General features: G+C 49.7%; 1 protein-coding gene across 1 annotated transcript; it reads left to right on the plus strand.

Moving 5' to 3' along the window:
- The first annotated feature begins 19,495 nt into the window (after positions 1–19,495).
- Positions 19,496–21,633, plus strand: LOC140480843 (5-beta-cholestane-3-alpha,7-alpha-diol 12-alpha-hydroxylase-like). The gene has a single exon (XM_072576326.1). The coding sequence runs from the start codon at positions 19,959–19,961 to the stop codon at positions 21,480–21,482; it is 1,524 nt and encodes a 507-aa protein (XP_072432427.1). The 5' UTR covers positions 19,496–19,958; the 3' UTR covers positions 21,483–21,633.
- The last annotated feature ends 1,167 nt before the right edge of the window (positions 21,634–22,800 follow it).

Here is a 22,800-nt window from a genome sequence, read left to right on the forward strand (position 1 = left end):
CCTTACCTTTGTCCTGCTCTTGTCAAAGTGGCAGTTTATGTGGCTGGTCCAGTTCAGTTTCTTGTCTGAGGTAATCCCCAAGATGTTAATAATGTAGGATCCAGTGATGGTAATTCTGTTGACAAGGGACAATAGTTAGATTCTCTCTTGTTGGAGATAGTCATCGCCTGGCAATTGTGTGATGTGAATTTTACTTGACACATCTGGATAATAGTAACAGGATAGGACAAAGTCAGCATGGATTTATGAAGGGGAAATCATGCTTGACTAATCTTCTTGAATTTTTTGAGGATGTAACTCGGAAGATGGACGAGGGAGATCCAGTGGATGTAGTGTACCTGGACTTTCAGAAAGCTTTTGATAAAGTCCCACACAAGAGGTTAGTGAGTAAAATTAGGGCGCACGGGATTGGGGGCAAAGTACTAGATTGGATAGAGAATTGGTTGGCTAATAGGAAACAAAGGGTAGTGATTAACGGCTCCATTTCAGAATGGCAGGCAGTGACCAGTGGGGTACCGCAGGGATCCGTGCTGGGACCGCAGCTTTTTACAATATATGTAAATGATATAGAAGATGGTATCAGCAATAACATTAGCAAATTTGCTGATGACACAAAGCTAGGTGGTAGGGTGAAATGTGATGAGGATGTTAGGGGATTACAGGGTGACCTGGACAAGTTAGGTGAGTGGGCAGATGCATGGCAGATGCAGTTTAATGTGGATAAATGTCTGGTTATCCACTTTGGTGGCAAGAACAGGAAGGCAGATTACTACCTCAATGGTATCAAATTAGGTAAAGGGGCTGTTCAGAGAGATCTGGGTGTTCTTGTCCACCAGTCAATGAAGGCAAGCATGCAGGTACAGCAGGTCGTGAAGAAGGCTAATAGCATGCTGGCCTTCATAACAAGAGGGATTGAGTATAGAAGCAAAGAGGTGCTTCTGCAGCTGTACAGGGCCCTGGTGAGACCACACCTGGAGTACTGTGTACAGTTCTGGTCTCCAAATTTGAGGAAAGACATTCTGGCTATTGAGGAAGTGCAGCGTAGGTTCACGAGGTCAATTCCTGGAATGGCAGGATTGCCTTACACGGAAAGACTGAAGCGACTGGGCTTGTATACCCTTGAGTTTAGAAGACTGAGAGGGGATCTGATTGAAACGTATAGGATTATGAAAGGACTGGACACTCTGGCAGGAGGGAACATATTTCCGTTGATGGGGGAATGCCGAACCAGAGGACACAACTTAAAAATACGGGGTAGACCATTTAGGACAGAGATGAGGAGAAACTACTTCACCCAGAGAGTGGTGGCTGTGTGGAATGCTCTGCCCCAGAGGGCAGTGGAGGCCCAGTCTCTGGATTCATTTAAGAAAGAATTGGATAGAGCTCTTAAAGATAGTGGAGTCAAGGGGTATGGAGATAAGGCTGGAACAGGATACTGATTAGGAATGATCAGCCATGATCATATTGAATGGCGGTGCAGGCTCGAAGGGCAGAATGGCCTACTCCTGCATCTATTGTCTATTGTCTATTGTCTATTGACAACTCAAAACTGGATGCTGTCCAGGACTTGCTACAATTGGACATGGCATGCTTCAACATCTGAGAAGCAAGGAATGGTGCTGAATACTGTGAAATCAGCAGCAAATATCCACATTTCCAACTTTATGACAGCGGAAAGGTGATTGATGAAGCAGCTGAAAATGACTACGCCTCAGACACTACTTGATGTCCTGGGCTGAGATGATTTGATTCCAACAAACAACCCTCCCCCATTCCCATCCCTTCCTTTGTGCTTGGTATGACTCTAAACCTTCCCTTCATTTCCATTGACTTTGCTTTATCAAGTTCCTTGACGCCACACCTGGTCTAATGAGGGCTTTATATCAAGAGAGATCAAAGATTCACATTCTGGAGTTTAGCTCTTTTGTCTTTGTTTGAACCAACTGGCTTTACAAATTGAAAGTCGATCAGATTAAGTACATTTGATTCACCATTTTTTCCTGGCTATTGTCAGTTTAAAAAGGACACTTGGATAATTTAAATTAGTTTAAATGAGGTGAGATCAATCAAATTAGAGACTCGATTAATCCCTTCAAACTATATAATTCAAATGTGTATGCCCATGAAATGTACAGGCAGTCGATTCTCGACACTCTGACCCCAGGCCTCACGAAGGCAATAGAGTCAGGATGGGGATTTCGTCAGACGTCCACCAGGTCAAAGGCCTTGACCAAGTCCCTCAGCCTGTGCCCTGATGCCAAACCAGGCTGGGCACTGCCATAGTCCCTGCCCTCTGGCCCACCCTCAACTCCCCCCCCCAACCCCCCAATGACAACGCACTAGCCATTGATAATGGAGGTGAGGTGAGCAAACACTTCTCCAAAGAGGTGCATTTGCCTTGGCCCAACCAGAGGAGCATATAAGTTCACAAAGTGAAGCACTGCACTCCCCCGTCCCAGCCAGGGAATTATAGACTGGTGAGCTTGACATCGGTGGTGGGCAAGTTGTTGGAGGGAAACTTGAAAGACAGGTTTTACATGTGTTTGGTAAGGCAAGGACTGATCATGGATAGTCAACATGACTTTGAGTCTCATTAACTTGATTGCATTTTTGGCAAGTCACAAAGAGGATTTATGAGGGCAGAGTATTGGACTTGATTTATTTGGACTTCAGTAAGGCATTCGACACAGTTCCTCACGATAGACTGGTTAGCAAGGTTAGATCTCGCGGAATACAGGGAGAACTAGCCATTTGGATACAGAACTAGCTCAAAGGTAAAAGACAGAGGGTGGTGGTGGAGGGTTGTTTTCCAGACTGGAGGCCTGTGACCAGTGGAGTGCCACAAGGATCGGTGCTGGGCCATCTACTTTTCATCATTTATATAAATAATCTGGATGTGATAAGATGTATAGTTAGTAAGTTGGCAGATGACACCAAAATTGGAGCTGTCATGATCAGCGAAGGTTATCTCAGAGTACAATGGGATGTTGATCAGATGTGCCAATGGGGTGAGGAGTGGCAGATGGAGTTTAATTTAGATAAATGTGAGGTGCTGCATTTTAGAAAGGCAAATCAGAACAGGTCTGATACACTCAATGCTAAGTTCCCGGGGAGTGTTGCTGAACAAAGAGACCTTGCAGTGCAGGTTCATAGTTCCTTGACAGTGGAGTCACAAGTAGATAGGATAGTGAAGAAGGCGTTTGGTATGCTTTCCTTTATTGGTCAGAACATTGAGTATAGGAGTTGGGAGGTCATGTCGCGGCTGTGTAGGACATTGGTTCGGCTACTGTTGGAATATTGCGTGCAATTCTGGTCTCCCTCCCATTGGAAGGATATTGTGAAACTTGAAAGGGTTCAGAAAAGATGTTGCCAGGGTTTGAGAATTTGAGCTATAGGGTGAGGCTGACTGGCTGAGGCTGTTTTCCTTGGAGCATCGGAGGCTGAGGGGTGATTTTATAGAGGTTTATAAAATCATGAGGTGCATGAATATGGTGAATAGACAAGATTATTTCCCTGGATAGGGGGAGTTCAAAATTAGGTGGCATAAAGGTGTCGTGAGAGGGAAAGATTGAAAAGGGACCTAAGAGGCAATTTTTTTCGCACAGAGGGTGGTGCATGTATGGAATGAACTGCCAGAGGAAGAGGTGGAGACTGGCACAATTACAACATTTAAAAGGCATCTGGATTGGTAAATGAATAGGAAGGGTTTAGAGGGATGTGGGCCAAGTGCTGGCAAATGGGACTAGATTAGGTTAAGATATCTGGTCAGTATAAATGAGTTCGACCAAAGGGTCTGTTTCCATGCTGTGCACCTCTATGACATTGTCAGGAGAAGCAAATGGCCTGGCACTGTCTTGTTGACCAGAAGAAGGTGAGGACTGCAGATGCTGGAGATAAGAGTCCAGAGTGTGGTGCTGGAAAAGCACTGCAGGTCAGGCAGCATCCGAGGAGCAGGAGAGATGCTGTTTCAAGCATAAATCCTTCATCAGGAATGAGGGGGTGGCCCAAGGGGGGCTGAAAGATACATTGGAAGGGGAGGTGGGGCTGGAAATGCCTGTAGAAGAAGGTGGGAGTGAAGGTGATAGATCGGAGAGGAGGGTGGAGCAGATAGGTGGGAAGGAAGATGCACAGGTAGGACAATTCAAGAGGTTGGTGCCAAGTTTGAAGGTTGGATCTGGGATAAGGTGGGGAGAGGGGAAATGAGGAAACAGGTGAAACCACATTGATCCCGTGTAGTGGGAGGGTCCTAAGATGGATGATGAGGTGTTCTTCCTCCAGATGTCAGATGGTTAGGGTTTGGCAGTGGAGGAGACCCAGGAATGGATGTCTTTGGCAGAGTGGGAGTTAAAATGTTTGGCCACAGGGTGGTGGGGTTGTTTACTGCATGTGTCTCTGAAACATTCCGCAAATTGGCGCCCTGTCTCCCCTGTGTAGAGATCACATCGAGAGCAATGGACACAGTGGATGACAGTAAATTTCTGTCCGATGTGGAAGGATCCTTTGGAGCCTTGGACGGAGATGAGGGGGCAGTGTGGGTGCAGGTTTTGCACTGCTTGCAGTGGCAAGGGAAGGTGCCAGAAGTGGAGGGCTGGTTGGACGGGTATGTGGACCTTACAAGGGAGTCTTGGAGGGAATGGTCTCTCCAGAGCACACATAGGGAAAGGGAGGGAAATCCCTGGTGATGGGGTCTGTTTGTAGGTGGCGGAGATGATGGAGGATGATGCAATGTATCTGGAGGTTGGTGGGGTAGAAAGTGAGGACCAGGGGTGTTGTCCTTTTTGCGACTGGAGAAATGGGGTTCTAGGGCAGAGAAGCGGGAAGTGGAGGAAGGCATCGTTGACCACATGGGAGGGAAAACTGCAGTGTTTGACCAACAAAATCTCTAGCTGAATATGTGGGTCCAACAATATAGCTGGAACTGGTGGCAAAGTGACTCATGTTGACCCCCCCCCTCCCCCCTTTGCTGCCCCAGGAGCCAGATGTGTCTGTCTCCCAGGTGGTATGAGTTTGTTACAAGAAGCACACTGCATACCTCCTGTTCTGGAGGACCAAGAACTTCTGGAATCTGCATTGTGACTTCCTGCCACTGATGTTGAGGGTGGCTATGACAGTCTTTATGTCAACAACACTGGGCCACCATCACCAAATTTAAAACTACTCAGTGCATGGAGGAAGGAAAGAAGGGCACACAGGGCCCTTGCCTCCCTCATGAGTCCATCAAGAAATGTTCTGAACGCCCACCTGGCTTCTGGCTATTCCAGGTGCACTGTGAGTTGCCCAGATGGACCAGAAGTCCCAGTTTGAAATCATGCCAGCACTCCAGAGCCAGATGGACTCTCTCGTGAGAAGAGACTTTTTGCCAGAACATGGCAGAGGTCCAATGGTGATAAGGGGAAACTAAGTGGGGGATACCAGTGAATCCAAAGCCTCGGTGGAGACTGACTCCCGCGTCATCCCCAGTGCCCACCATCCAGCCCACAACCTCTGCTGGATGGTCGTCCTCTGCCACCAGCCCTTCCCCACTGTGAAGCCACCAACTAACTCTGTTCTCCCAGCAACACCACCCCCAGGGTTACCAGCAGGGGTTTCCTCGGTGGACTCTTTCAGGGATATTCCACATCTGGATATTGGATGGTGGAGAGTCTGGGTGCCTGCTCCTCTCCAAATACTGGGTCCCCTGATCCCTCAGGGAAATGGTCCTCCCCCAAGACTGAGGAGCCCGGTAAAACAGTCTGGGAGGGAGGAAAATACCTCTTGAAGAACCAGTAAGGGTTGCGATACCCGTGCCATGGCCCTCACAAGGCTCCGGTTTTTCCGAGGGTCGATGGGAATTCAGCTACGGGAGAGCCCACTCGGCCATGACCATGCAGGAGGCTCTTCTCGAGGGAGAGGTCAGGTGAATAAAGACCTGACATTGGAAGGAGTAGATATATTGGATGCTACTTTTCTTCAGACCGAATAGTATGGGCAAAATTCCTGACCTCACCTCAGCTGCAAATTGGGGAGGAGGAGCTCACTGGCAACAAAAGGCAGGACTTTGGAAATCATGACCCTCAGTGCTGTGACTTCCAGAGGGTCTATGGCAACAAGGTCCATTCACAATGAGCCCCTTCTCTAAGACCAGGCCCACTTGGTACATAGGAAAAAGATGTCTTCCCATACATCTTAGAGACATCATGATGCAGATGGACCAACAACACTGACCATCACCTTAATGCAGACCTCGATGGTCATATCTGGGTTGGCATAACTTTTAAGCCCCAGGCTCTTTCTGAGGAGCCTGAAGGGTGATAGAGCCACTGCAGGAACAGAAGCAACAGTAGTTACACAAGCATAAGCACAGATAGACTCCACCTTAGGCAAATGCATCATTGAGGTCATCATAGGTTTATTTTTTAGGGTGCTGTACTGATTGTAACAAGGTTAGCCAAGTGGACCTTATGGAATGAGTTACCTGAGTGGGGCTGTCAAATTGGTTCATTCAGGGAGCCCTGGCTCACAGAAATAAACAGGAGTGTCAGGGGTTCTGTTCACTCTGTGAGGTGGCTCTGAGGCAGCAGGACTCTCCATGTGTAAATAAAGAATGATGGATAGCAGTCTCTGTGGATTTACTTTAGGTGCTGAATCAGGCAAGTCAAGATGCCCCCGGCAGTACTGGCCACAATTTTAGGGTTGGCTCCAGGCAGCAACAATAGTCTGAGGGAGCCCCAGGTGGAGCACCCACGAACAGTCCGGGGGGGTGGGGGGGGTTCCAGGCAGCAGCACTAACATAGGGCCCCAAGTCCATTCCTCTGCTCATCTCTCCAGGCACCTTTCCTTTTCCAGAAGGCAATCAACTTCCTTTAGGATGTGGTCCAATCTCCCAGGCCTCCTGCTTCATAGGTAGGGATATTATCACTGAACCACGAGGACTCAGACCCAGAGTTTTTGAAAAATTTAACTTACCTTTTACTCAACCGGTTCAGGGATGTTATTGAACACCAATGAACCCAGGTGGCCGGTTGGTGCGGGTGTCCCAGAGGTGTTCTCTGAAACATTCCCCAGGCGGGGACACTACCACTTCACCAAAGGAGTTTTCTCTACAGACTCTTAATCTATAGTCCCTTTGTGATTATCACTGGTCCCTCCACCCTGCCACTTAATTAAAGATTACATAAGAATATAAGAAATAGGAGGAGTAGGCCATCTGTCCCCTCGTGCCTGCTCCACCATTTCATAAGATCATGGCTGATCTTTTTTTCCCTTTTTATTTTACCCCCTACACTACTGCCTAACTGCGGTAGTGCTTATTTTCCCCCCCCGCACCCATGTTGTGTGTGTGCAGGTGTGAGACACAGAAAAAGGTTCAAGGTGCACGAATCTTTATTCAATTTCCACCACCAGGAAGAAAAGAAACACCCGAGTGGCCAGTGACAAGCAGTGCCCTTCACATCAAAGGGCAACGCTGCGTGATCAAACAGTGAAGGGGAGGGCAGGGATTAAATCAAAATAGAATTAGACGGGGAAATTATCATCATGGCTGATCATTTTGTGGACTCCGCTCCACTTACCCAGCTGCTCATCATAACCCTTAATTCCTTTACTGTTCAAAAATCTCTCTAACTTTGCCTGAAAAAACAATCCAGTGAGGTAGTCATGGCTGCTACTCATAATTTAGATTGTCTCCTGTCTGAGATTGTTAAATGAGACTCAGTCTAAAAATGGCTTATTTTAAAGATAACGTATTAATACAAAGCATTGTCTTGTTCTAGAATACTATATATGTTTGTTTTTAAAAAAAACTCAAGATACCTAAATTACTTAGTAAGAGTTATCACCACACTCTCTTTGTGGAGATGAAGCTGAAAAATGTGTTGCTGGAAAAGCGCAGCAGGTCAGGCAGCATCCAAGGAGCAGGAGAATCGACGTTTCGGGCATAAGCCCTTCTTCAGGAATGAGGAAGGTGTGCCAAGCAGGCTAAGATAAAAGGTAGAGAGGAGGGACTTGAGGGGGGTGGGGGGGGGGGGGGCGTTGGGAATGCGATACATGGAAGGAGGTTAAGGTGAGGGTGATAGGCCGGAGAGGGGGTGGGGTGGAGAGGTTGGGAAGAAGATTGCAGGTCAAGAAGGCGGTGCTGAGTCCGAGGGTTGGGACTGAGATAAGGTGGGGGGAAGGAAAAGAGGAAGCGGGAGAAATCTGCATTCATCTCTTGTGGTTGGAGATTTCCTAGGCAGAAAATGAGGCACTCTTCCTCCAGGCATCGTGTTGCCATGGTCTGGCGATGGAGGAGGCCAAGGACCTGCATGTCCTTGGTGGGGTGGGAGGGGATTTTAAAGTGTTCAGCCACGGGGCGGTTGGGTTGGTTGGTCCGGGTGTCCCAGAGGAGTTCTCTGAAACATTCTGCAAGTAGGCAGCCTGTCTCCCCAATGTAGAGGAGGCTACATTGGGTGCAGTAAATAATGTGTGTGGAGGTGCAGGTGAATTTATGACAGATATGGAAGGAACCCTTGTGGCCTTGGAGGGAAGTGAGGGGAGAGGTGTGGGCACAAGTTTTGCATTTCTTGCAGTTGCAGGGGAAGGTGCCGGGAGTGGAGGTTGGGTTGGTGGGGGGTGTGGACCTGACGAGGGAGTCACGGAGGGAGTGGTCTTTCTGGAAAGCTGATAGGGGAGGGGAGGGAAATATATCCTTGGTGGTGGGGTCTGTTTGGAGGTGGCGGAAATGACAAAGAATGATACGATGTATCTGGAGGTTGGTGGGATGGTAGGTGAGGATCAGTGGGGTTCTATCCTGGTGGTGATTGGAGGGTCGGGGTTCAAGGGTGGAGGAGCGGGAAGTGGAAGAGATGCGGTGAAGAGCATCATCAACCACGTCTGAGGGGAAATTGCGGTCTTTGAAGAAGGAGGCCATCTGGGTCGTTCGGTATTGGAATTGGTCCTCCTGGGAGCAGATGAGGCGGAGGCGAAGGAATTGGTAATATAGGATGGCGTTTATAGTAAATGTCCGTGTTGAGTCAGTCGCCCGAGATAGAAATGGAGAGGTCTAGGAAGGGGAGGGAGAAGTGTGAGACGGTCCAGGTAAATTTGAGGTCGGGGTGGAAGGTGTTGTTAAAATGGATGAACTGTTCAACCTCCTCGTGGGAGAACAAGGTAACGCCGATACACCCATTGATGTAGCGGAGGAAAAGGTGGGGGGGTGGTGCCAATGTACCTGCGGAAGATGGACTGTTCCACATATCCGATGAAGGGGCAGACATAGGTGGAGCCCATGGCTACTCCGTTGGTTTGGAGGAAGTGGGAGGATTGGAGGAAATGGGAGGATTGGAAAGAGAAGTTGTTCAGAGTGAGGACCAGTTCAGTCAGTCGAAGGAGGGTGTCTGTGGAAGGGTACTGGTTGGTTCGGCAGGAAAGGAAGAAGCAGAGGGCTTTGAGGCCTTCATGATGGGGGATGGAGGTGTATAGGGAATGGATGCCCATGGTGAAGATAAGACGTTGGGGGCCGGGGAAGCAAAAATCATGGAGGAGGTGGAGGGCGTGGGTGCTGTCCAGAACATAGGTGGGGAGTTCTTGGACTAAAGGGGACAGGACCGTGTTGAGGTAGGCAGAGATGAGTTCGGTGGGGCAGGAGCAGACTGAGACAATGGGTTGGCCGGGGCAGTCAGGTATGTGGATTCTGGGCAGGAGGTAGAAACAGGCAGTGCGGGGTTGTGGGACTATGAGGTTGGAGGCAGTGGATGGGAGATCCCCTGAGGTGATGAGGTTATGGATAGCCTGGGAGATGATGGTTTGGTGGTGGGAGGTGGGGTCATGGTCAAGGGGGCAGTAGGAGGAGGTGTCCGCGAGCTGGCATTTAGCCTCAGCAGTGTAAAGATCGGTGCGCCAAACTACCACCGCGCCTCCCTTGTCTGCCGGTTTGATAGTGAGGTTGGGGTTGGAGTGGTGGGCTGCACGTTGCGAGGGTGAGAGGTTGGAGTGGGTAAGAGGGGTGGACAGGTTGAGGCGGTTAATGTCGCGACGGCAGTTGGCTATGAAGAGATCGAGGGCGGGTAAGAAACGGTGTTGTCCCTGGTGGCTGTGGACCCTGCGGAGTCCGCGAATCTGTCAGCGATGGTCTTCCTGGTGATAGTGGAGGCGGTTGTCTGGGCGGTGATCACGGAGGCTGCATGGTCGGTGGGGACGGAAGTGACGTCATGGTTCGTGGCGGTGGTTGCTGCAGCAGCCGCATGGATAATGACGCCCGAGCGGTTCCAGAGGCTGGTGGAAGATAATGGAACAGTTGAGGAATCCGGAGTGTGGGGGTAAGTACATGAAAGTTTTTGGTACTTAACTGTCTTTAATTTCCGATATGGCTGTTTGTTTAGTGTATGGATTCTTCTGTGAAGAACAGTAGAGGTCCTGTGCAGGTCTGTGAGAGTATTGTCCTGAGCTGGGGTAGGGCTGACTGCAGGGAATGTAGATAACGGCGCATGGCTGCAAGCGTGGAGCAGAGGATCTGGAGGGAGCTCTGTTGCTGGAGGGTTCACAGCCACGGGAACAACACCGTTTCTGCTGTCGCCACAGCCACTTCCGCCCCCGGAGTTGCCGTGGCCGCATCTACTTCCACCCCCAGTGACATCACTCACCTGCACAACGACCACACCGTATGCGTCTCCGCCCTCCCGCCGATCCCCTCCCCCACGTCCAACTCCGCCCCCACACCCAGCTCCGCCCCCACACCCAGCTCCAGCCCTACACCAGGTCCTAGCTCCCAGCCCTGCCGTATTTTCATCATCCCTCCCCCTCTCTGAGGATGAAAGATCAGTCCTCTGCAGAGGCCTCACCTTCATCCCCATACGCTCCCGGATTAACGAGTTCAACATGCGGTGAGAAATCGAACAATTCTTCCTCCGCCTTCTTCTCCAACCAGGATTCTCGCCCACCGTCTGACGACCTCTTCTCCCACCTCCAACACACCCCATCCACCTGGACACCCCGTGCTGGCCTCTTACCTGCCCTTGATCTCTTCATAGCCAACTGCCGCTGTGGCGACATTAACCGCCTCAACATGTCCACCTCTTACCCACTCCAATGGCTCACCCTCGGAACGTGCAGCCCACCACTCCAACCCCAACCTCACTATCAAACCGGCAGACAAGGGAGGCGTGGTGGTAGTTTGGCGCACCGATCTTTACACTGCTGAGGCTAAATCCCAGCTCGCGGACACCTCCTCCTACTGCCCCCTTGACCATGACCCCACCTCCCACCACCAAACCATCATTTCACAGACCATCCCTAACCTCATCACCTCAGGGGATCTCCCATCCACCGCCTTCAACCTCATAGTCCCACAACCCTGCACCACCCGTTTCTACCTCCTGCCTAAAATCCACAAACCCGACTGCCCCGGCTGACCCAGTGTCTCAGCCTGCTCCTGCCCCACTGAACTCATCTCTGCATACCTCAACACGGTCCTGTCCCCCTTGGTCCAAGAACTCCTCACCTATGTTCGGGACAGCACCCACGCCCTCCACCTCCCCCATGATTTTTGCTTCCCCGGCCCCCAACGCCTTAACTTCACCATGGACATCCAGTCCCAAACACTTCCATCCCCCAACACGAAGGCCTCAAAGACCTCTGCTTCTTCCTTTCCTGCCGAACCGACCAGTACCCTTCCACTGACACCCTCCTTCGACTGACTGAACTGGTCCTCATTCTGAACAACTTCTCTTTCCAATCCTCCCACTTCCTCCAAACCAAAGGTGTAGCCATGGGCACCCGCATGGGCCCCACCTATTCCTGCCTCTTCGTAGGATATGTGGAACAGTCCATCTTCCGCAGCTACAATGGCACCACCCCCCACCTTTTCCTCTGCTACATCGATGACTGTATCGGCGCGACCTTGTTCTCCCACGAGGAAGTTGAATAGTTCATCCACTTTACTAACACCTTCCACCCCGACCTCAAATTTACCTGGACCATCTCAGACTCCTCCCTCCCCTCTCTAGACCTCTCCATTTCTATCTCGGGCGACTGACTCCCACAGCTATCTAGATTACACTTCTTCCCACCCTGCCCCCTGTAAAAACGCCATCCCATATTCCCAGTTCCTTCGCCTCCGCCGCATCTGCTCCCAGGAGGACCAATTCCAATACCGAACAACCCAGATGGCCTCCTTCTTCAAAGACTGCAATTTCCCCTCAGACGTGGTTGATGATGCTCTTCACCGCATCTCCTCCACTTCTCGCTCCTCTGCCCTTGAACCCCGACCCTCCAATTGCCACCAGGACAGAACCCCACTGGTCCTCACCTACCACTCCACCAACATCCAGATACATTGTATCATTCTTTGTCATTTCCGCCACCTCCAAACAGACCCCACCACCAAGGATATATTTCTCTCCCCTCCCCTATCAGCGTTCCGGAAAGACCACTCCTTCCGCGACTCCCTCATCAGGTCCACACCCCCCACCAACCCAACCTCCACTCCCGGCACCTTCCCCTGCAACTGCAATAAATGCAAAACTTGTGCCCACACCTCCCCCCTCCAAGTCCCCAAGGGTTCCTTCCATATCCGTCACAAATTCACCTGCACCTTCACACATCATTTACTGCATCTGCTGCATCCGATGTGGCCTCCTCTATATTGGGGAGACAGGCCGCCTATTGCGGAATGTTTCAGAGAACACCTCTGGGACACTCGCACCAACCAGCACAGCCGCCCCGTGGCTGAACACTTTAACTCCCCTTCCCACTCCGCCAAGAACCTGCACGTCCTTGGCCTCCTCCATCACCAGACCATGGCAACACGACGCCTGGAGGAAGAGCCCCTCATCTTCCGCCTTGGAACCCTCCAACCACAAGGGATGAACTCAGATTTCTCCAGTTTCCTCATTTCCCCTCCCCCCACCTTATCTCAGTCCCAACCCTCGGACTCAGCACCGCCTTCTTGACCTGCAATCTTCTTTCCGACCTCTCCGTCCCCACCCCCTCTCCAGCCTATTACCCTCACCTTAACCTCCTTCCACCTATCGCATTCCCAACGCCCCTCCTCCAAGTCCCTCCTCCCTACCTTTTATCTTAGCCTGCTTGGCACACCTTCCTCATTCCTGAAGAAGGGCTTATGCCTGAAATGTCGATTCTCCTGTTCCTTGGATGCTGCCTGACCTGCTGCGCTTTTCAAGCAACACATCTTTCAGCTCTGATCTCCAGCATCTTCAGTCCTCACTTTGTCCTTGTGGAGATGAAGTCCAACCTTCACACTGAGAATACCCTCTATCAAGTTGTGTGGCTCTAACACTGTGCTAAATGGGGCAGACTTTGAACAGATTCAGCAACTCCAGACTGGGCGCTGTGGGCCATCAAGAACAGAATTCCCATAGAATCCTTACAGTGTGGAAACAGGCCATTGGGCCCAACACTGACTCTCCAACGAACATCCCAGCCAGACCCATCCCCAACCCTGTAACGCTATGTTTTCCATGGTTAACCTAACCTACACAACCCTGAACACTATGGGCAGTTTAAGCATGATCATTCCACCTAATTTGCACATCTTTGGGCTGTGGAAGAAAACTGGAGCACCCACAGACATAGGGAGAACATGCAAACTCCCCTCTGACAGTTGACTGAGGATGGAATTGAACCCAGATCCCTGTGACTGTGAGGTAACAGTGCTAACCACTGAGCCACCATGTTCCCACGCAATCTATAACCTCATAGCCCAGTATATCCCACTCAATCATTACCATCAAGCCAGGGAATCAATCCTGGTTCAATGAAGAGTGCAGAAGCGCAGGGCAGGAGTAGCACCAAGTGTTCCTAAAACTGAGGTATTAACCTGATGAAGGTATCAAACAGCACAAGTAGCACGTAATAGACAAAGCTAAGTGGTCCCACAATCAACAGATCAGATCTAAGGTTTGCAGACATTTAAGTAACTCGCTGAGGGTAGAGGCTCCACAAATATCCACATTCTTAATGATGGAATGAGCACAACAAAACAGTGCAAAACATAAGGCTGAAGTATTTGCAGGAATCTTCAGTCAGAAGTGTCAAGTGGATGATCCATCTCAGTCTCCTCCAGTGATCCTCAGCATTACAGATACCAGTCTTTAGTAATTCAATTCACTCAAGAAATGGTTGAACTCACTAAGTGCTGCAAAGGCTATGGGCCCTAACAGCATTTCAGCAAGCGGCCTGAAGACTTATGCTCCAGAACTTGCCGCCCCCTCAGCCAAGCTGTTCCAGTACAGTGACAACATGGCATCCAATAACAATGTGGAAAATTGCCCATGTATGTGCAGTACACCTAAAAAAAGGACAAATCTAACACTGTTAATTATCACCCATCAGTGTACTCCCAATCATCAATAAAGTGATGGAAGGTGACATCAACAGTACTATCCAGCAGCACGCTCAGTAATAACTTGTTCAGTGACACTAAGTTTGGGTTCTACCAGGGCCACTCAGCTCCTGACCTCATAACAGCCTTGGTTCAAACATGGACAAAAGAGCTGAATTCTGTTCGGTGAGGGGAGAGTGACAACCCTTAACATCAAAGCCACATTTGTCAAGTGTGGTATCAAAGAGCCCTAGTAAAACTGGAATCAATGGGTATCAGAAGGCAAATTCTCTGCTGGTTGGAATCATACCTGGCAAATAGGAATATTTGTCAGCTTTGATAAAGGGTCAGTTAGACTTGAAACATCAGCTCTTTCCTCTCCTTACAGATACTGCCAATCCTGCAGAGATTTTCCAGCATTTTCTCTTTTGGAGGAAGATAGTTGTGGTTGTTAGAAGTCAATTATCTCAGCTACAGGATATCTCTGCAGGAGTTTGTCATATTAGGCTTAAAAACCAGACCATTATGCGATAATTGTTCATGGCAATAAGCAAATGAAGGAAAGCAAAGTACATGGAAAAGCAGGTCTAATGCAAAAGAGCATGATTTGACTGAGATGCAACCACATGACTTTAAATGGGGAAGAAAACTGTAGGGGTTGGGCACGATTGAAATGTGGAGCTTGTTCAAGGAACAGCAACTGCGTGTCCTTGCTAAGTATGCAACTGTCAGGCAGGGAAGAAGTGTTCAGGCAAGGGAACCATTGTTTACTAAAGAAGTTGAATCTTGTCAAGCAAAAGGAGGAAGCTTCTGTTAAGATGACACGTGAGGACTCAGCTAGGGTGCTTGAGAGATACATGTTAGCCAGAAAGGACCTAAAGAGAGAGCTAAGAGTCAGGAGGGGTCATAAGAGGTTTTTGGAAGGTAGGATCAAGCAAAACCCCAAAGCTTTTTACAGGTATGTCAGGAATAAAATAATTACTAGAATAACATAAGGACAGTAGTGGGAAGTTGTGTGTGGAAACTGAAGAGATAGGAGAGGTGCTAAATGAATATTTTGTCAGTATTCACACAGGAAAAAGACAATGTTGTCGAGGAGAATACTTAGATCCAGACTATTAGACTAGAAGGGATGGAGGTTCATAAGGAGGTGTTAGCAATTCTGCAAAGTGTGGAAGGAGATAAGTCTCCTGGGCCGAATGGGATTTATGCTAGGATTATCTGGGAAATTAGGGAGACTGCATAACCTTTGGCTTTGATCTTTATGTCATCAATGTTTGCAGGAATAGTGCCAGAAGATTGTGGATAGTGCAGAAGAATGTTGCAGGTTACAGAGGGACATAGTTAAGCTGCAGAGCTGGGCTGAGAGATGGCAAAAGGGGTTTAATGCAGAAAAGTGTGAGATGATTCACTTTGGAAGGAGTAACAGAAACATACAGTACTGGACTAATGATCATATTCTTGGGAGTGTAGAGGAGCAGAGAGATCTCTGCGTCAATGCATATAGATCCCTGAAAGTTGCCACCAGGCGTATGGTGTGTTTGGTCTTATCAGTAGAAAGATTTGGGGGCCATGAGGTCATGTTGTAGCTGTATAAAACTGTGGTGCGGCCACACTTGGCGTATTGCTTATAGTTCTGGTCATCGTATTACAGGAAGCATTGGAAAGGATGCAGAAGAGATTTGCCAGGATATTGCCTGAATGGAGGGAAGGTCTTCTGAGGAAAGGCTGAGGGACTTGAGGCTGTTTTCGTTAGAGAGAAGGTTAAAAGGTTACTTAATAGACACATACAAGATAATCAGACAATTAGATAGGGTGGACAGTGAGAGCCTTTTTCCTCAGATGGTGATGGCGAACACGAGGGGACATAGCTTTAAATTGAGGACAGATGTCAAAGATAGTTTCTCTACTCAGAGTGTAGTAAGGGTGTGGAATGCCCTGCCTGCAACAGTAATAGTCTCACAACCTTAAAGGCATTTAAATGGTCATTGGAGAATTGTATGGATGATAATAGAATAGTATAGGTTAGATGGGCTTCAGATTGGTTTCACAAGTCGGCACAACGTCGAGGGCCAAAGGGCCTGTACTGTGCTGTAGTGTTATATGAATTGCCTGTGGAGCTATTCTATTGTGTAATGACATGGGACCACCTGGATTTGAATCTCAGCCTGTTTTGCAGGCTGGAAAAGCACAGCAGTCATTATAAAATGGAAGTTTAGATTCTTAGATAATCTTAGATTCCATATTCACTCATTTGTTTATTTTTGTTTCTAATTTATATGAAGATTAAGCTATTGAATTTGCTTCATATTACATTTAGATTTTATTGCCACATGTATGAAGTACAGAATACATCTTAGGTACAAAGTAGTAAGAGAAACAAACTATAAAAAAAGTTAAACATTACCTTCATAGAATAAATAAAAAATAATGAAATAAGATCATAGTTAGCATTAAAGTCTTTCTTAATTTAAACTAGAATTAAGTTAAAAGTTCAACTGTCTTTGATGGATCCTCTGCTTATCGCGCTCACTGGGAGACCCCAATTGCCAGTTCTCACCAGTGCTGCTACAGATATCAGGTGATCTCCCTCACCACTCAGTCCAATTTAATCTTTTAACATTACAGACCATTGCCCTAGACATTAATGTAATATTAAAGGATTAAACTGCACTGTCTTTTGGAAGTGGGTGGGGATGACATTCCCTTCCGTTCAGATATACTTTCATAGCCATCCATAGCACTATAGCCGCCATTGTGGTATTTGTTTTATCAGACTCATATGCATTTCCACAGTAATTGGACTGTATGTTACCCACTCCTCCAGTCAGTAGATGTGTTGTTTGTTGCCATTCCTGGGTGGAACCCCCTTAACCTATACACAGCCACCCCCTATGTAGGCCAGAGGAGGAGGCTTGGAAGGATGGCTTCAGGTCAGTGCATAGAGCTGATAAATTCAGATAACACCCAGCCCCCTAACTACAGAGGAGACCAGGGAAGAAAAAGTACTGCTTCCCAAGACTGTGATACCTTCTATCCTTTTGTTGTTTAGAATACCTATTAAGTGATTTTTTTTCTCCTCTAGGAAAACCGCCTCTGCATGTTTTTCTTCTCTGTTTTGCGGAGAGTATCTTCTTTGATTTGGGATAGTTATACTTCTATATATTGACAGTGTATAACCGATGTTAATTATCTTTATTAATAATAAACCCAGAATTGTATGTATTAAGAAACCTGGTTGATAGATTTTTGCTTAAACCCTGATATGGATGATGCATTCAATTGGTCTTTTTATTATATGCAGAAAGTTTTTTTTCACATTGCAATCCACAATGATTATTACAATTCCTATATGATTATTGCACCACATATAACTGTGATGTTATAGGTTCCTACTAGAGCTGCCATTCCTCAGGTTATTGATACTTGATCCACTTGTGAGTAGGTCCTAAGTTATAAGTAGTTCTTCTATAACGTGATGGTTGTGTTCTTGTGCAATTTCACATTATTGAAAAATCACTTCAGAAACAACGCTTGAAGTGTTGCAGATGTAATTCCATTATAGGTGGCATGCTTTAAAAAAAACCGACTTTAGAAACTGTCCACAACTTGTCAATCATGTTACAGCAAATTTGCATTAACAAAACATGTTATAGCAGGACAACTTGTATCAGCATAGTATTTCAGAATTTTTCCATTTCTCCATTCTTGCTTTTCTTTCAAACTTCCATGATCAAAACCACTGGGTGGGCAGCATAGTTGTTAGCACTGCTGCCCCTCAGCATCAAGGACCCAAGTTCAGTTCCAACCTCAGGCAACAGTCTTCGTGCAGTTGGCATATTCTGCCTGTATCTACATGGTTTTCCTCCAACAGTCCAAAATGTGCAGGTTAGGTAGATTGTCCATGCTAAATTGCCCATAGTGCAGGCTTATGTAGACAAAGTGGGTTAGCCATGGGAAATGCTAGATCACAGGATCTGGGTAGGATGTTCTTCAGGTCAGTGTAGACTCAATGGGTTCTATGTCCCACTTCCACACTGTGGGAATTCTATGATCTCTACTGCAGATTCTAGAAATGTCTGATTTAATATCCTTCTTGTAGCCTGAATTCTTATTAAGCAGCTTCAGGTACAAGCTTATATTAGTGTTGCTTTAACAGTTTCACAGTCTGCTCTTCTCGCAAACTAATGTACACAATCATAACTAGCCCAGTGCTGTGTAACAATAAATGTCCAGTTTTATAGTCACTGCAACTTCAGTTATCTTTTCAAGTGAGATGAAATAACTTTCAACTTCATGGTCTGTAAATTTAGGAACTAAACATGCATCTAATTAAACCAAATCCTTTACTGGAATCAAAATTATGGCTCAAGTTATATTTTCCTTTTTCTTCCTTTAGATTTGGATGTAATTATCATGTATACTCAAGTACAGGAGCACAATGAACAGTGTATAATGTCAAAAAACAAGGTACCATCTTAAATACCAAAGTACTCAGGTACAATAAGTTTACATACAAGTAGTAAGGGTAAGAGTTACAAAGTTCAGCCTTACTTCAGAGAATAAGTAGAAAAATAAGGAAATTTAACATTTGTCTGTCTTAATTTAAGCTAGAAAAATAAAGTATAAAAAGTTCAACACGCGTTGATGATTCCTCTGCTTATCTGGTCTCCGGAGGACCCCAATTGCCTGTTCTCGACTCCACTGCTGCAGATCTTGTCACCTCTCCGATCTCCCCCGGTACCTTGGAACATGCCTTGGCAGGACTTACTTACACATTGAGCTGAGTCACCATCATGATCTGCTGAGAGACCAGGCCAAACTCTTGCAAGGAGAAGTGAAGATAGAATGTTAAAACTCCCCAAACAAGCTACTAACCACCTCGACTTAAATATATCACTGCTCATTCAAGTGTCACTCGGTCCAATTCCTGGAATTCCCTCCCGAACAGCACTGTGGGTCCACTACAGTGGTTCAAGACAGCTCATCACCACCTTCTGAAAGGCAACTTAGGATCAGAATAGTACTGGAAAGTCACAGCTGGTCAGGCAGCATCCAAGGAGCAGGAGAATCGACATGTCAGGCAAAAGCCTTTCATCAGGAAGTGGGGATCCTTTAGTCTGGAGTCACGGACAGACTGCAGGATTATCCCTGAAGCAGGGAAACAGATATTTCCTCGACAGAATAATCTCGGATAGTGAAATGCAAAGTACTGAACAGTCAAAAACAGAAACTGCTGGGAAAACTGAGGTGTGGGGTGTTTGTGGAGAGAAAGCAGAGTTAAAGTTTCGGGTCCAGTGACCCTATTTCAAAACTGAGCTCTGAGATCCTGTACTGTTCTACTTAACTGAGAAATGGACAGCCAGTTCTGAAGGGTTACTGGACCCAAACTCCAAAGAGGCTATCACACTTGCTGCGTTTCCCCAGCAAATAATGAGTTTGTTCCTGATTTCCAGCATCCACAGCCGTGCGTTTTGTTCTTCTACGTGAGGGTATTTGAATTGGTAAACGCTATATAGTTAATATTAATACGGTGCAACCCCTCCCACAGCCCTTGCCCCCAAGGACGAGCGAGTAAAAGGGAATTGGCGTGGAGTGAAATGCAGCGCAGTCAAGGGAGGCAAGGAAAGGAGCGGACCCACAGCAACAGCTCGGGGTAAACATGGCTGTGTTCCTGCCGGTTCTGCTGAGCCTGGGCGCCCTGCTCGTCACCCTGCTCTACTTGGCGGGTGCTTTCAGGCGGCAGCGGCCGGGCGAGCCCCCGCTGGACCGGGGCTGGCTGCCCTGGCTGGGGCACGTCATCGCCTTCAGGCGGGACACGGCGGAGTTCCTGCGGCGGATGCGGGGCCAGCACGGCGACGTCTTCACGGTGCAGCTGGCCGGCGACTACGTGACCTTCCTGATGGAGCCGCACTCGTACGGCGCGGTGGTGAAGGAGTCCCGGGCCAAGCTGGACTTCGAGAAGTTCGCCGTCGAGCTGGTGGCGCGGGTGTTCGGCTACCACGCCCAGGAGGACGATCACCAGCGGCTGGAGGCGGTCAGCCACAAGTACCTGATGGGGGACGGCCTGGAGGAGCTCACCGAGGCCATGATGTTGAACCTGCAGAACCTGATGCTGGAAGAAGCGGCCGACGGCGAGTGGAGGGAGGACGGGCTCTTCCACTTCTGCTACAGCGTCGTCTTCCGAGCCGGCTACCTCTCGCTGTTCGGGAACGAGCCAGCCCCCGGCGGCGACCAGAGCGCGGGCCGGCGGCTGGACCGCCAGCGCTCCGCCGGCCTCTTCGCCGAGTTCCGCCGCTACGACCGGCTCTTCCCGCGGCTGGCCTACGCCGTGCTGCCGCCGGCGCAGAAGCTGGAGGCCGAGAGGCTCAAGCGCCGCTTCTGGGAGGCGCTGTCCGTCGGCAGGATGCGCGAGCGCGAGAACGTCAGCGGCTGGGTGTCCGAGCGCCAGCAGCAGATGGAGGAGCAGGGCCTGGAGGCCGCCATGCGGGACCGCTACATGTTCCTGCTGCTGTGGGCGTCGCAGGGCAACACCGGGCCGTCCGCCTTCTGGCTGCTGCTGCACCTGGCGCGCTGCCCCGACGCCCTGCGCGCCGTCAAGGCCGAGGCCGACGGCCTGCTCCGGGAGAGCGGCCAGGAGGTCGGGCCCGGGAAGCCGCCCGTCCGCCTGACCCGGCGCATGCTGCAGCAGTGCCCGGTGCTCGACAGCGCCGTGGAGGAGAGCCTGAGGCTGGCCGCCGCTCCCGTCCTCATCCGGGCCGTGCTGCAGGACATGACGCTCCGGCTGCACGACGAGCGCGAGTACCGCCTGAGGCGGGGGGACCGCGTCGCCCTCTTCCCTTACCTGTCCGTGCAGATGGATCCGGAGATCCACCCGGAGCCCTCCGAGTTCCGCTACGACCGCTTCCTGCAGCCCGGCGGCCGCCTCCGCAAGACCGACTTCTCCAAGGGCGGCCGCCGCCTCAAGTACTACACGATGCCGTGGGGAGCGGGGGTCAGCATGTGCCCCGGACGCTTCTTCGCCGTCAACGAGCTCAAGCAGTTCATCTTCCTCATGCTGGCCTACTTCGACTTCGAGCTGCTGCAGCCCGAGCTCGGGGTACCCCCGATCGACCGCAGCCGCTGGGGCTTTGGCACCATGCAGCCCACCCACGAAGTCCGCTTCAGATACCGCATGCGGATCTGAGCGGCCTCGGGATCTCCCAGCGTCCTCCGCGGTCCATAGCCACGCCCCTTCCGCTCTGGGGCCCGGACCGCGCTCTCTCCCCGCCTCAGACCCCGCCCCCTCTCGCTCGCTCCCCGCCTCAGACCCCGCCCCCTCTCGCTCGCTCCCCGCCTCAGACCCCGCCCCCTCTCGCTCTCTCCCCGCCTCAGGCCCCGCCCCTCTCGCTCTCTCCCCGCCTCAGGCCCCGCCCCCTCTCGCTCTCTCCCCGCCCCTCGCTCTCTCCCCGCCTCAGGCCCCGCCCCTCGCTCTCTACCCGCCTCAGGCCCCGCCCCTCTCGCTCTCCACCCGCCTCAGCCCCCGCCCCTCTCGCTCTCCACCCGCCTCAGCCCCCGCCCCTCTCGCGCTCCGCCCGCCTCAGGCCCCGCCCCCTCTCGCTCTCCACCCGCCTCAGGCCCCGCCCCTCTCGCGCTCCGCCCACCTCAGGCCACGCCCCCCAGGGATGGGTTTACCATGTTTCAACTTCCAATGGCGTGCAGCCGTTTCCCTCAAAATGTATCGAACGTGCTGCAGGCAATTAATTCTGTTTCCATTTTTTTTGACTGAGAGATAGAGACGTTTTGTTTATACTCGACAGATATGGAACTGGAAGATATGGAACAGCAGGTGAGAGGAGCCGGAAAGTCGACGAGGTTTCGGCCCTGCTGTAACTCTCCTAGCTCCACATGTACTGACTCTGGCTTCACAGCATCTGTGGTTCTTACTGTCTCCTACGTTTCCTTTGTAGTCAGGATGACACAGGGACTTTCGAGAGTTCGGAGGGGTGATGTCAGGGGGTAATAGATGAGGCCGTGTTTGGTTACTGCCCTGGAGTTAGGCGCGTTTTTAATCTTTCTGGGGTAACAATCAATAACTGTCAAGGTAGGTAGAATTGAATCCTTACAGTGCAGAAGTAGGCCATTTGGCCCATCGTGTACACACTGACCCTCTGAAGAGGATCCCACCCAGGCCCACATCCCCTATCCTTGCAACCCTGCATTTCCCACGGCCAATACCCCTAACCTGCACATCTTTGGTGTGTGGGAGGAAACCCAAGCAGAAACGCGGAGAATGTGCAAACTCCACACAAACACAGCTGCTCGAAGTTTGAATTGAACCTGGGTCCCTGGCGCTGTGAGAAAGCTACCAAGCCACCTTCCATCAGTCAGAGCTTTCCCAATTCTAGGACGAGAACTGAGAGCAATAGATATTCACCCCGTGTTCCGGAAGTTTAAGCTTTTTTTTAAGATTAGATTACTTACAGTGTGGAAACAGGCCCTTCGGCCCAACAAGTCCACACCGC

The sequence above is a fragment of the Chiloscyllium punctatum genome, chromosome 8 (assembly GCF_047496795.1).
Source record: "Chiloscyllium punctatum isolate Juve2018m chromosome 8, sChiPun1.3, whole genome shotgun sequence".
Classification (NCBI taxonomy): Eukaryota; Metazoa; Chordata; class Chondrichthyes; order Orectolobiformes; family Hemiscylliidae; genus Chiloscyllium; species Chiloscyllium punctatum.